At 43.0% G+C, this 14,905-nt stretch overlaps 1 protein-coding gene across 1 annotated transcript in view; it reads right to left on the bottom strand.

Annotated features, from left to right (window-relative positions):
* Positions 1 to 191: 191 nt before the first annotated feature.
* ESYT3 (extended synaptotagmin 3) overlaps positions 192 to 14,905 on the bottom strand; it is a 35,747-nt gene continuing 21,033 nt past the window's right edge. Inside the window, exons 8-23 of the mRNA XM_053983039.1 lie at positions 14,536 to 14,656; positions 13,425 to 13,598; positions 12,811 to 12,893; positions 12,364 to 12,412; positions 11,635 to 11,724; positions 10,711 to 10,773; positions 10,538 to 10,606; positions 9,247 to 9,312; positions 7,857 to 7,943; positions 6,867 to 7,016; positions 5,913 to 6,346; positions 4,784 to 4,873; positions 4,125 to 4,256; positions 2,567 to 2,672; positions 1,938 to 1,987; positions 192 to 1,047 (exon numbers count right to left, since the gene is read on the bottom strand). Of these exons, the coding sequence (XP_053839014.1) occupies positions 1,011 to 1,047; positions 1,938 to 1,987; positions 2,567 to 2,672; positions 4,125 to 4,256; positions 4,784 to 4,873; positions 5,913 to 6,346; positions 6,867 to 7,016; positions 7,857 to 7,943; positions 9,247 to 9,312; positions 10,538 to 10,606; positions 10,711 to 10,773; positions 11,635 to 11,724; positions 12,364 to 12,412; positions 12,811 to 12,893; positions 13,425 to 13,598; positions 14,536 to 14,656 (1,801 nt within the window). The 3' untranslated portion in view covers positions 192 to 1,010. The remainder of the gene's footprint in view (positions 1,048 to 1,937; positions 1,988 to 2,566; positions 2,673 to 4,124; positions 4,257 to 4,783; positions 4,874 to 5,912; positions 6,347 to 6,866; positions 7,017 to 7,856; positions 7,944 to 9,246; positions 9,313 to 10,537; positions 10,607 to 10,710; positions 10,774 to 11,634; positions 11,725 to 12,363; positions 12,413 to 12,810; positions 12,894 to 13,424; positions 13,599 to 14,535; positions 14,657 to 14,905) is intronic.

Raw genomic sequence — 14,905 nt, forward strand, 5'->3', positions numbered from 1 at the left:
GTTCACATTTCCAGATCAGTTTGGGATGGGAACACATTGTTACTCAGTGAGTATTCTCTCTGATTATGGACTGAGGCAGATTGGATTAATGTAATCTAGGCCAAAAATACTTGAAATTTGCTTCAGGCAGTGGTTTGAAGTTACCATCGTTGTATTTCATAAGTCAGTTTTAGAAAGGATTAGATCAAGTCTCTTATGCAAGACAATTAGAAGTTTATTGTACAGAAACAAGTACACCAAGCTTCCAAAAATATTTTGCCTCAATATTATTAAAGCTTAGTTTACAAAACTTTGCTGTTCCTCAGACAGAATCTGGGTTTACAAGATTTTGAAATGTACCGTAACAAAGGACAAAACCAGTTAAGGCGTCACAAACTAAAACCTTAATGACATCTTGGTAAGTTCATCTCCCTGCTTTTGGAAGCTCATTATTTACATACCTGCAGCCACAGTCAGCTAAGGTATTCTGAACAGTGGACTACCAACTTCTTAGTTTCTCAAACAAAAATAGCTGTTAAAGAGTTTCTCTTTTAAAAGCTTCTGTAGCCCTACAGCTGAAGAATACTGTTTCAAAATGTATTCTTTTAAAAGTACACCACTTCCATGTTAAAACAACATGAACAAGCTCCTAGGGCCCTCAGACTGCCAAGCAAAGTAAGGACACTTGGCTGGCAGTCTAAAATCTCCCCAGGTACAACTCTTCTTTAAAAGAGGTTTCACACTTAGAGGTCCTTTGAAGGGGGATTTGCCAGAAATAGCAAAAATAAAGGACTTATTCTTTAAGGACAAATTATTCCCTGTGTGGGGGAAAATATGTTTAACTTCAGTGAGAACTAATCCCCGAATAGGAACTAATAGAACTAATGATCCAAATAGGATCATTAAATTTGCACATCCTGAGCTGGAGCCTGCTTCAAATTTGCAACAACTGTGCAAAAAATGTTAATTACAAGAGCTATGTACATCCATATGAAGTTGAAAAATTAGTAACTTATGTACATGAGAAGAAATCAGATTTTCTTGCATCTGCTCCTTGTCAGCTCATACCTGCAAGACAGACACAATAAGTAATTACTGTAGTTGAAAACTTTCTTAACAGTTTTAACTGACACAGTAGAGAAAACTTGGGCTGCTTTATTGCTTCTGCTTCACAGGCAGTGCAGCAAAGGAGGCTCCAGAGATGGCCTCAAACTTCAGCTCTTCACCAGGAACTTTGGGTGCATCCTTTTTTTCTCTTCCCCTAATTGCCCTGAGACACACACACAAGTTGGCCAGGGAAATGTGGTTTTCCTGTTGGAATATTGGCTCACTGCCTGTGCAGATGGCAAGCTCCTGGACTACCCACACTACATTCCTCGGGCTCCACTGAAGGAGAAAGAAGGAAAGAACTCCTGCCATTTACTAAAGACACAGAAGCGAAAAAACCACCCAAGCTCTGTTCTGCCTCAGACCAGGAACATACAAACCTCAGAACCACAATGAACATACAAGCAAAACTGTAAGTGGCTTATTATAATAGTTTCTATAAATGCTTTGTAATTAAAGTTTTATCATACATATATATTGCTGATCAGAGTATTTAGTTAAGATCTTTATTCAAGTTAAAATTTGTTGCAAGGTTACTTTAATAAACAAAATTCTTTTACTTATGTGCCCCTGTGGCTTTTATGGCAACATAAAATATGCTGAGGACTATAATTGACACAGGCATCTCATTAAAACTGTCTCACAGGGCAGGCACTGCACAGCCAATGGATTAACACACAATTTAGATAGAACTACCAGATTAGCTCAAGTTAATCCTGCCTTTGCAGGTCAAATATTATTCTTGCTCACCCAAACACAGCCCAGTTACCAGCACTCACTCCCCACAGCAGTCATGCAAGCTCCCAGCAAAGCAATGGGCAGGGTTTGGAAGTATGGAGATGAGTACTTACCATTGAGCAAAACCTTTTATTAAATCCTCCCGGGACAAGTCAATGCGCACCTTTAAAAAGCAAATTTTATTTGTTTGTAGGTTATTCAGCATATAAATTGATTAGCTAAGCTACCACCCCTCCCAAGTCAGACCCACTTTCCAAATGTGGGGCTGCAGCTCAGGCTTGAGGCAAAATCGAGCTTCCCACATTGCCAGGGTGGTCTAGGCATGGACCAGCTCCATTTCCTATAGTGCTACTTGGAAATTTATCTATCACTGAAGAAGGAATTGCAGTTTACTTTTCACAGAATCAAAGTTGTTCACAGAAAGCTCAAAGCAGTGTTGGCAAATTGTGGGATTTAGTCCCAATGCCTTTCTCAGCTCTGTGTTTGTGCTCTTGGAGCTGTTCCCCACATGGGCAGCGCCAGGAACCAGGGCTTACTTCAGGAGCACCCTTCTGAAATGAGACCACGCAGCTCCCACATGGATACAGCCTCATTTGAGATGAAAGTCTGGCAGAAAAAAATTGTTTCCAGATTGCCAGTGCTATTACTGAGAATCAGTTACTGGAGCCACATTTCAGGATTTCAGGAATAGTCCGGAGTGTTCAGCTCTGTTATATCTGTAGTGGAGATTCTTTAAACTTACTTTCCCCAGTTCCTTCCTCTCCTGTGAAATGAATGGCCTGCTGTTTTTCACTGCAATGTCCAGTGTCCTTTTCTTGACATTTTCCAAAGATTCAAAAAATTCAAACCTTGAAATAAAGTTTCAAAAGAAGAGACTTAAGGCAGAAACTAAAATCCTGTGAGCATCAGTGGGCAGAATATAGTGACAGAGTACAGCATCAATGGCCAGGACTTTAACAGGGAAGAAACACAAAGAAAAGGCAATTCTAGAGTGAGGTTTTATCCACATTGCAGGGAACCTTTTCCAGGCCTCATGAAAGATGACAACACTGTGTTCAGACTGTCCACCGTGCCAGGGGGAAGGAGGAAAACATGCATCCATGATGAAATGCCATTTAACATCATTTTCCCCCCTCCATGGAAGATCAGCATGTTTTCCATGCAATGTTCATTACTCAAGAGGAAATAGTCATGAGCCAAACCCCCAAGTTCACAGAGCAGCTTTGCACCACACCAAGAACAGACAAAGGCTGAAACCTGTGGCAATTAAATTCTTAATGGCTCTGACTCAAGCCTCTGGCACACATGGCTAATGTCAAGTGAGTTTTGTCCATGCTAGATCACTCCAGTTCTGCCCACCTGAATAGCTTTTCCTCCAGTCAGAGCTGTGAAACAGGTAACATGTTTTGGAGCTAAGCATTATCTTTAATTGAGGATGTACAGGATACGTCAGTTCTGAAGATGAGGAAAAGGAGATGCTCTTCCCAACTGCTGGGATGGCACTAAATCAGTGCAGTTACTTAAGAATAGACATAAGCAGAATCCTCAGCTTTGGTGTTTTGAGTGTTAAGAAGGAATATTTTAAAATCTTTTCTCCTTTTCTGACTTACAGAGAAAGGACATAACACAGGAAAAATATAAGCCACCCAGGATCAACCAACATTCACATATGTGTACCTTCCTCTAATTATGGGGTTAAAACTACCTCTCAAAAGAGCTCTACTTCTCAGTGTTACTGTGTTTGGATTTATGAAAAACACATTCCATTTCAGTGGCAGAGCTGTGACACTGTCAGCAAAGAGGTAGGAGCATTTTACTCTGCTCCCACCAGGCTTTGATGACAACATCCACCTGTGTGCCCTAAGAGTGGTCCAGTCTCAAAAGGCTCCGTATTTCTGCCTTGGACCTTTGGAAAGATGTCAGAAAAAGCGTCAGGCAAAGCAGTGTGAACAGAGCAGTAGGCTCTGGGAGGTACCTGAACAGACAGATTGCCTCTGCCATGACAGGGAGTAAAACACAGTGGGAGAATGTCAGTTTGCAGAGAAGCAAATGCAGCCTGGGGACAGGGAAGGGGCAGGGAAGAAGGTGTACCCTTCTTCTGGGGGACTTGCACCACCACAGACAGAGCAAGGCCAGCCCCAAGTACTTGTATATCACAGTTCAAGTGCCATTTGTTTTAGAAAAGCTGGAAATGTCCACAAGAGAGTCCTTAGGAGCTACAGCAGCACACCTTAGGAAACCCTTTCATTACACAGAGATCATAACTATTCCAACTATAATCATAATTTACATTTTCTTACTTCTCATCGTATTGGGGGTTCAGAGTTTTTTTCTTAACAGAAGTCTTCTTCCTGCTTGTCCATCTTCTGTCTGGAAGCAGGTATATACGAACATATGGATCGACTCCACGATTGGAAGAGGGTACCAAGTTTCTGTTAAAAGAAAAACAGACAAGCAAGGCAGGTTCTCTCACTGTGTGTTTTAATACCTTGTCTCTCTTGGTATCAGACCAACCCTTCACAGGCCAAAAACATTCATCCCAGGAGTTGGAACATAAGCAAATAAAACTTTAGGATTGTTTAGTTAAAATCTTTACTCCTGAGGGTGTGGCCACTTACTGGGGTTCCTAAATTAACAATTACATATTCAGTCATAGGTATCAATCCTTGTCATGATGCCTATCCTAACACCCCAAGACACACACCAGTTGTCAGTGCTGTCCAGAGGAAATTTTGGGTGGATGACAATTGAAGCATCTCTGCTGCAGTGAGCACAACTCACTGGGTTCTCTCCCTGACCTGCTGCTGGCACTGACCAGAGCTGGGCACAGAGAGGCTGCACAGTTGGAAGCCAGCCAGTGCTAAAGCATCTCCTGCTGCATGTGGCCCTGCTCCAGCTTTGCTGGATGACTGACAGAGCTCAGAGAGCTCTTTCCTCTGTGAGCCATCACAAGCATTACCTGCAGCCGTTGACCAGCACGACGAGGCTTTGCCGGATGGAAGCGTAACGCACGGTCAGCTGGATCTCCCCCAGAGGCATCTCAGTCCCGCTGCAAGACATTGCACAGTCAGGGCTTTTAAATACAGCCATTGAGCAGCCCACAAGCAGACTAAAACCAGCTTTCAGGGCACCATCCTTCTCCCTGGCAACCTAAGGTTTGCTGTCTAGGAAGCAGCTGGATCACAGAGGCTCCACAGAAGCCCCGTCCCTGCCTTCTCTGCTGGTACCCGAACTGCCAAAAAAGCCCCTATGTTGCCCACTGTAGATGGAGCAGCAAAGTACAGGTTACTGTGTCACACATTCCCTCAGGAATGTCTGTATATGCAAAATGAGACCTTTTTTATATTCCAGTCTGCATGTTATTAAAGTGGCTCAAAATCCAAAACATTGCTTAAAAATGGTTTATAAATAATTTATAAATTAAGCCCTATTCAGAGCTAGAAAATTTACCAGTCACCAATTCACCAAATTGCACTGGAGTTGAGTTTTATGTTCAGGTTTATAACTACTCTGATGCTCTCTTAAGTGAGGTAGATCTTTGTAACAACTTCTGTTGATTAAGGATTCCACAAGCTCCATTCTGTGCCCCAGGAGGGACAAATCCTTCTCTCCATCCTGCCTGACAGAGTAGCCTTATACTGATCACTGTGAGAAAGACACACACAAGCACACCTATCCACAAAAACTTTGTTCACAGCATTATCAGTCTTAAAATGTGTTGGATAAACACATTCAGAACTTCAAGCAGCCAGAGGTGCCTATCAAGAGTTTAGGTTATTACAGAAGTGGGATGTTCAGACTTTGAATATCCTGTTGCTAAATGAGTGTTGAGAAGCTCTTCGAGAATATAAAGCCTACACATACAGCGCTCTTATGAGAGTCATAGAGTGAATACTTTCCCTTTATACTTGCTCTGACAGTGTCCTGTAATTTACTTTGCTGTTGACTGGAATACCTAGGTCAATTCTTTGTAAAGTGACTTGAGACCCAACACCCCAAATGATTTACCAGCCTTGAATTCACCTCCATGCAACAGTAACACCTAAACTTTCCCAAGAGAAGAACAATTCAGCTGGAAGAACACCTACTTATGAATGTCCAGATTGCTGCTACTCAATTCAAAGCAGGAAGAAGGCAGGGACCCCAGTGAAGTGACACTGGGTGCCACCCTCATTTCCTGCAGGACAGGCAGTGTTGGCATGGCTGCTGCTCCGCTGGGCAATGCTGATGGTGGGCCATGCTCTGGATTTTGCTTGCCCTCTGCTTCATCAAGGCCAGACACAGTTTCACTTGGTACAGGGGCTCCTGAACTGTCTTTAGTGTCCAGGTCTTCTCCACTGTCCTTTTTTGGCAGAGATTCAAGTGCTGCAGAGTCTTTGCTCATGGGAGGTACTTTTGAGACTTGTGGAGAGGAAAACTTCTGTTGGTTTCCAGCCTTCTCCGTAACATGCATGGGACCTAGCCTGGAGGCATTGACACCAGCCTTGACTCTTTGTGGATCAGGTTCTTCAACATTCAGTGCCTAAAAATCACAAGGGAAGACAGTGAGTGCTGCTCCCATAGCACTGGGGTGAATGCCAGCATTACCACCCAGAAGGAAATTTCAGCACAAAACTGTAACAGCAGGACTCTGCCATTAGAGGTGAAAGGGGCCCCTAGGATTCACTGTGGTGTTCTCTCCTCTTATCCTACTGTGTTTGTACTGAGCAGTGTATAAACACTGATCCAGAGCATGGTGAGGAAACAACTCCTAAGCATCAGTGCTGACTTCCCCAGCTTAGATTTTCTCAGTCCAACTTTTTTATTGTCATGAGAAAATTTTCAGCCATGACACTGCACTAAATTTTATGAAGCCTCAGGGATACCTCTCAACTCCACCATACACTCCTAATTTAACTTAAATACCTTGTCACACTTCTACTTTCTACTCAACTGTGAAGCAAAGCTGCCTTTCTTCATGCCCACCTTTCATCTCTTTTGCCTGGCTACAAATGGATGCTTCTGCAGGAGAAACTGAGTGAATATGGGAAAGAACAACTCACCCGCAATACAAGTTTCATCTTAATGAAGCTGTCTGAACTGGAATGGTCCAGCTGGAATCTTTGATCCAGAGTCATGTTTGGGTCCTTGAGTAAGTGGGAGAGACATACCACTGAAGTTCCCAGGGCACTATCCCGCTCCTTGTCTTTTATCTGGGGGACAGAAGAAAACAGAAGTTTTTATTAGCTGGCAAACTGGGAAGTGCACCACTGGGAATGCAAGAGCAAAGCAAGAATGTATTTCAGTCAGAAACCGAAATCAGCTTATTTGCTTCAGTATGATTACATCCAAATGAGTAATGCCATTATTTCAGGAGTATAACAAGTTAGTGTATTTGGAGTAAAATTTCCATCTCTAACTATGCAGAGAAAGAATTGCTTTAGCAGAAAAATCATGCCCAGAGATTTATTTGATTTTCCTTGCTCACTCTGGGGACAACATCCTAAGCAGCTGAGTTGGCAACCGGTCTAAATCTTCACATGTAATTTAGGTAATAGTTTGTTTAGCCTATTTGACCTCAATACACCTTCCAAGTTCAATTCTTTTCTGTATCCAAGTGACCAGCCACAGAACTGGCTGTGGCTGCAATACTGCTAATGAGACACAGGGTTGCTTAATGAGCCAGAACACAGAGGTGAAGAGGTAGGGCTCTGGTTGAGAATCATGAAGGCTGCAATTTCTGACAGCAAAATATTGATGTCATTACTACACACAGACCTGTATGAAATGTCCTTTGCACTTTGCAGCCAGAAACATCCCACATTTTGAATTAAGATACCGCACATTACATGATGCTAGAACAAAGGCAGATACCAAAAAAGGGAGATACCACCACCTAATACAGAATTGTCTGTGCAACATATTCCACCTTTTAGTAGGAGGAACCCAGTATGTGCAATCCCACACAGAAATAACTAGCACTGAGCTCCATAGAAGAGGTTTCTTCCTACAGATGTGCAGTTGCTCTTCAAAAGGAAAGGTTTTTCTCTCACCTCAATGTGGAGTGACTGGGAATGAGCACTGTGGACAAAGAAGGTGAAAGCCTGGCCCCACGTGGGATCTTTGCTGAAATTGCAGGTCTGCAACAAGAACATGCATTAGCTTAGTCTCTGAGAAGCAAAGAATCCATGACATTGATCACCAGAGAGGGCCATGGTGACCCTCAGTGATGCTACACCCCAGCTGTATAGAGAGAGTGGAAATTCCAGGTCAGAAGCATATGGAAGTGAAGTCTCTGGCAAAACCAGAACAAGTTCTTTGGGGTGTGGAAATGCCAAAGAACAAGTCTGGTGAGCTGCAGTTGGCCCCACCAACGCTGCCTGGACCAGCAGCCTGCCTCCCCTGCAGCGAGGCACCGCTCCCTCCCTCCCACCTTCCCACCCAGGGAGAGCCAGAGCACTGCTTCCAGCCTGCAGCACTCTAAGCCAGCTCCCAAAGCTGCAGTGAGCTGACAGGCAAGGGCAGGAAAGCTGGAGGGGCAGTTTCAGGGGTGCAGAACTGTGGGAAGAGTAGGAGGGCACAGCTTCAGCACAATCCACTTCAAAGAGGAAAGAGCATGGAAAGCACCCACGGGGACTGTGGCTGCTCTGTAAACCAGCTGTCCCTACCAGGCCGTGAGTGCTGGCAGCAAGTGGAAAGGAGCAGGGAAAGCCTGGAAACCTGACCTAGCTTAGGAGAGGCAGGTGATGTGGTAGGGAAAGGGAAAGCCACAAAAGGCAAAAATGCAAGTAGAACCCAATTTCTGGGTGAAGCAGGTGGAAGGAACAAAGTAAAATAGGTGCCAGTCCTGTATGCTTGTGTGTAGCCATCAGGATTCATTCTTATTTGCTGGGAGTCCAAAAGAACAAAGGGCTCATCCACATCCAGCTGCAGGACAGTGAACATGGCACCTACTGGGAGGGCAGAGCTCAGCTGTTGCTCATACTCATGAGGCAAAAGTAATTTTTAAATAATGAAAAAGGAACTGGAAGTGAAGTGGAGGAGATGCAGATCCATCTTGTCTGGGTTTAAAAATGAAACAGTAAAACTGTGATACACAGGAGCCAGGAAAGGCTCTGAGGAAGGAATAAAAGACAGTTTGATGCAAGTGACACCCTGCTCTGAGAAACCATGAGCTGGATTGGAGATTTATAGAACTAGAGTGTCTGGGCCAACATGAACTCTTGGACACAGGCATGGAACTACACATGTACAGCAGACACCCTCCACCACCACAGCTCGGTGACACAGTGGTTCCACTCCCAGGCTCTGCAGCTATCACTACAAGTACAGCTCTTCACATCAGCTTCACAAGAAGTCCTTTTCTTCCTAGGGGATGCTTGGGGACAGTCACCCATAAGATGGAAAGTATCTAATGAAAGCAGAAGAATTAAACAGCCTCACCTTACTCTTCTGAGTCTTGTTCCCAACTGTAAGCAGGACAAAGGAGGAAGGGTCTCGTTCCATCTTCTGTCATTTAACACAAGGAAGAAAGAAGAAGGCAGAAAAAAACATTAAGCAATTTCTAGTTTTCAGGAAGCAATATCAAACCACTCTTACTTGAAGTAAGTTCCTGGAAAGCTGACAGTATTTTCTGGATGTGGGACCTCTGAGGAGTGTAGTACACAGGAAAGCCTCCAGCAATAACAGTCTTGCCCTCCACCATTCAAGACTACACATTTAAGCCAAAGTTTTATGTATTTAGGTTTCAACAGGTGAGCAGTTAAAATTTTGTCAGAAGCTGGGAGGAAGAGAGGAGAGCTGAAGGCTCAGTGGGAAATCTTGATCTTTCCTGACTGAACCAGGACTCTCAGAACTGGTTTCCAAGGCTCAGGACTTGCTCCAAAGCAGCTGGAAGTGAGTCCTTGGCATCAAATAACAATTCCTGTCTGGAAGCAACAATACTGAACCTCTTGCACCTCTTTGCACTAATGCTATAGAAGTTAAGGCTGAGAATCTGGTCTTGGCACAACACTACATACAAAGTGCACACAGTGAGGTCCAGAACTAAGGATTATTGACTGTGATGTGTATCACAGTGCTGGTAACTCATATAAATTGTAAAGATGCTATTTAAGAGAGGAGCTACTTGGAGACAATGGGAAGCTTTCTCCACAGCTCAGAGCTGTACTTGTGAGTAGCCTGGTCAAGAAAAAAGGGAGAAAGACATTCTCCCCTATACCTGCCATTTACATCACAGCAGCAAAATGCAGTAATTGGGGGGAGACATAAACAGGAACTATGAGAGAGAAGGTATCAATGACAGAGAGGCCTCTGAATCCCTTAAAGCCAAGGCGGGGGGGGAATCTGGTGGTCAGGTCTCCAGTGGACAGGAAAGGTACAACAAATGAGCATATTCCTCCCTGCTCAATGTCAAGCTGGAACAGCTCAGCAAGGGAAGAAAGAGCAGCAGCAACACGGATATTATGACTTAGTCTGATGTCTGGAGGCTCTCTTTTGTGTAAGAAAGACAGACAAACACACACACAATCAAACATTTCCGTGTTGCATTCCCACTTTGGCCTCCTAGACTTTCACTGGGGTGGGCTTCCAATCACTATTTTGAACCCCTGCTCACTTAGATTCTGACAGTGGAGAGATTATTTCTTTTTAACCATCACCAGTTTCAGTTCCTATGATACCACATAATCCAGAACCTTGTTTTGCAAGTGTAGGAGAAGAACACAAATTTTACCTTGAGGTACTTGTTATTTTTGATCTTCTTTGTTCCACATTCACCATTTGAATACTCAAAGTGGTTTTTCTGAATTGGTGAAAGAGCATTTAAAACAATTAATTTGCTGGTTTGTTTTTTTTTTTTTTTAAAGGAGGTTAGGAGTGAAGGCTGCTGCACGGGTTTGTACTTACGGGAAGGTTGAAGGCGCTGTCCAAGTAGACAATCAGAATTGCTGTAGACAGACCCTTCTTATCCTGTTGAGGCAGGGAAAGATAAAACAAATCAAAACACAAAGTAGTCATGATCACCCACCAAGGACAATGTAAAGCACAGCAAAATTCCAAGGGCAGCTTCTGAAGGTTAAGCAGCTCTCTGCCTTTCTCCTAAAACTTGCAATTTAGAGGAGCCCAAGTCAACACAGCATGACAGTTCAAAACAGACCAGTAAGAAGATTTGTAACTCTTTGCAATTCTCTGCCTTTAATGTTTGTCAATCTCTCAGTGCAGAACTGGTTGGATTCCCCAGTGCAGCAAGACACCTAAAAACATGTTCAACCACATACATCAACATGAATTCAGTGTCAGCAGAACAAAGCCTGGGAACAGTTTTATTCTCTTCAGTGGAATTCAAATGGTTTTGCTCGGTTATGAAGAAACAGCCTCTTTGGGAGATGGGCTTTATCCAAGCAATTCTGCTGGACAAACTACACACCATTTGGAAACACAGCCCTACTGAGCACCAGTGCTGGCTATTTGCCTATGACTAGTACAGATTATTTCAGGGGTCCAGGGTCCTACACAAATCCTAGATGAAGAGGGAGGAAAAAGGTTGCAAAAGAAAAGAACCCCTGAGAAGCTACTTTGCACTGAGTCAAACAAAGGTTTGCTAATTCAACCAAAAAGAGCTGCCAGACTTGAGTTGCTCCTGAATTACCAAGAGACCTGGGGCAAGCAAATGCCCTTCGCTCCGCAGGAGCGGCAGGGAGAGAATTGCATCAAAACTTTGCCAGACAAAAATAAACTCCTGTGAGTTTGCCTGGGGTTTCTAATTTTACACACTCCTTTGTTGATGACTGGACAGGGATGAGAGCACCTGAATCCTTTAAATACACTCACCTCATGCAGCTTTTCTTGGTCATTTACTAGTGAAAGCCACTCCAGTTTTAGATGCAAGTGTCCACTTGTCGTCTTACTTAAGGGAAACCACTACATGGAGATAACAAAGAACAACTTGAGAACTGACAGGCAGAGTAGCTTTTATATATGTGGTGCAGACTCTGAGACTTACACACAATAGACAACACAATGAATTTTACTCCAACCACCTTAACTCACATTTTTGACACTTAGATTGTAGCACGTTCACCTACTTAGGTACAAGGCAGAAGAAAATTAAAATAAGATGCCCATAAACAGGCAAAGCATGCGGATATTTCCAACTAGTAGCAGCACAAGACAGGCACCCTGGTTTTGTTTGTAGAGTGCTGGTCTGCAGGATGAACCACAGTAAGGTCAGATCATTTCTTCCCCCAGCAAACAGACTGCTTCACCAAACTTTATCTGCAGCTTTGTACAAAACATTTGGTACACACGGGACACAAGGTATCAACAATATACCCCACTGCTGGCTCAGCATAACCTCAGGGCTCTCTGGGGTTACCAGCCTGGTTGTAAAAATTTTTGTAGTGGCTACTTTGGTATTATCTTTTTGTGAAAATACCACAGTGCAAGTGTGCAAGGAAACTTTATGTACCAAGAAACACTGTAGTAGCAGAGGAGAAGCACAAATGAGTGCATGTAGGCATACAGCACCAGCCACATTTAGAAATAAGCCGAGATCTTTACCTCATCAACGATTCTGTCATTCATTACATCCACCAGGCTTATCAACAAGCTGAAAGGAAAGAAGCAAACATTTCAATATTGAGGTATACAGCACAAACCACCAAAAAAGCCACTCTCAAGTCTGTTCCAAATAACAACTTCTCTATGTTACCTGTGTATGTGTGTGCAGGAACACACTTATACTCCTGAAGTCTCCCCCTTGAAATATTTCCAAAATTAAAATAAACTTGAAGTAAACCTCAAGTAACTATCACTTCTAATGGCTTCCCAGGATTCCCTGCAGGAGTGTAACGTTGTTCAACATTAGCTGCACTAGGAACTACTTATGTGGTATTAATATCTGGGCAAAGGGAATCACTTCCAACAGTATTAAATTTCCACTATGGGTAATTCAGGTGTCTCACAGCAGAGGCTACTGGACCCTGATCAAAAGTCTTGCAAATTTACCTGCCCATAAAGTCATCTTTATCTGGATCTTCATCGTACAAATCCACTTCTAAGTCCTGACCAGGCACTTCATGAACAACAAACTGGAGGACAAAGAGGTATTGATTAAAATTAAAAAGCATTCATACAGACATATTCAGTCTCAGGCTGTGGACAAGAACATGACACTTGACAACTGTCTAACACATTAAGGACATTCCCTGTTCTTTCTTATGGTTAAATGCATAACAAATACAATTGATTATAGGTGAAAATGTTTCACATTGTTTGCTTGTTTTTGAGCTACAAGTTAAACCCCTCAAACTGGTATCCCTAATAAGCAGAGAGGAACCAATGCTAGAGCAGCCTGCAGCTGCACAGACTGATGCATTGATTGATATTTAAAGCAGTGCTTTGCACCTCCTCCAAAAACCCACACATGTAAATCAGATCAACCTGAATGACATTTCAAGTTTACAATGTAAATTTGAACTTGGTTGAGGGACACAAATGCCTCAACCAAGAAACAAGGAAGTCCACCTGCCCCAGTGCAATCAGCTAAGAGAAGGTCCTGCAAGCACAGGGATGTAAATAGCTGTGTATTCTACAGATGGAAAGATCAAAAGGTTCAGTACCTCAAATGTCTCATTCCAAATGGGATTAAGATCTCTGGAGACTGTTTTGCTTCGATACTGCACAGTGCCAACACGGAGGAGAGCATACGGATCAGACTTCCCCCTGATGGCACCAAGGAAATTGTCTTTCTGGACAAGGTTTTCAGCTTCTAACAGATGAACCCTTATTACTCCCTGGATAAAATAAGATACAGAATTGGTAATGAAAATGCAATCTTTGGATAATTATAATATGCTGCCTCCTAAAACTGTTTATTTCAGGCAGCTAGGGTAGTCACCATGACAGTTCTGCAAAGACACGTAGTTTGATTCAGTACATTTCCAATGACAGCTGTAATAAAGCACTTTTTCCACCATTTGCCTAGAGGGGGAAAAAAGCCCCCTTAAAGAGATGCAAAATTCAATATAGATAACTGTATAGGAAATATTATTTATTTTAAAATCAGAAATATACATATGCACACAGGATTACAGCCACAGTCAAATCAAGTGTAAAGATAACTCACACTGACTGAAGGAGGACCTAAGCACTCACTGGCAGGTTCTTATTTTATTGCACAGGAGCCATTCCACTTCACTTTAGTGATGCAAGTTTGCAACAAGGAGCATGCCCTTGTCACTCATTTATATTTATCCTCATTAGTAAGTGTGTTAGGTGGACGAAGGAGATTGAAGACCTGGATATGTTGAGTATTTAGGAAATTTTTTTACTGTAGCAAAGATATGTCATCCTCCATTACACCTATTCACAGCACTAGTAAAAATATTAAATAGCAGGACACTCACTGCTTATGTATTTATCCTCTCATTTGCATGTACCACAGATCTGCAGTTATAGACTAAAGGTTTAATCGGTAAATGAGCTCTGAGTACAAACTGACTCCTTATGACATGTAGAGAGGGTAGGAACTCCCACTGCCTGTGTCTCTCCCTCCCAAGTTATGAACTATCCAATACTGCTTTTATATTTCTGAAATACTACCTACTGAAAGCCCACAATTCAGGTTGAAAGAGCTGATGCAGCATCCAAAGACACTAAGCTTGGATGCATCCAATGGTGGCAGCTGCACACTCGGGTAGATAAACACTAGTCACTGAAAAAACAACTCACCTGGGGGACAGGGAACCTCAAGTGGGCAATGTTCATGTTCTTTTTCAGAGGTACTGTGATCCTGTTGGGTAGAACCAGCCGTGCAGCAATGAAGTCTTGAATTAGTGAATCTGACATTACACTGCAGGTGGAGGAAAAAGGCAACCTCAATCTCCACAATCAGTCACAACTCAGAATGGAAAAGTGAGGACAGAAGAAGAAATGGGCGTTGCAAAGTGAGTGGTGTGGTCTAGCTCCCCTCAAAGTACTGTCAAGCATTAGAACAGGATACCCAGGGAAATGGTTGAGTCACCATCCCTGGAAGCATTTAAAAGACCTGTAAAAGTGCTTAGGCATACAGTTTAGTGATGGGCTTGGCAGTGTTAGCTTA

This window comes from Vidua macroura, chromosome 7 (genome assembly GCF_024509145.1).
Source record: "Vidua macroura isolate BioBank_ID:100142 chromosome 7, ASM2450914v1, whole genome shotgun sequence".
NCBI lineage: Eukaryota > Metazoa > Chordata > Aves > Passeriformes > Viduidae > Vidua > Vidua macroura.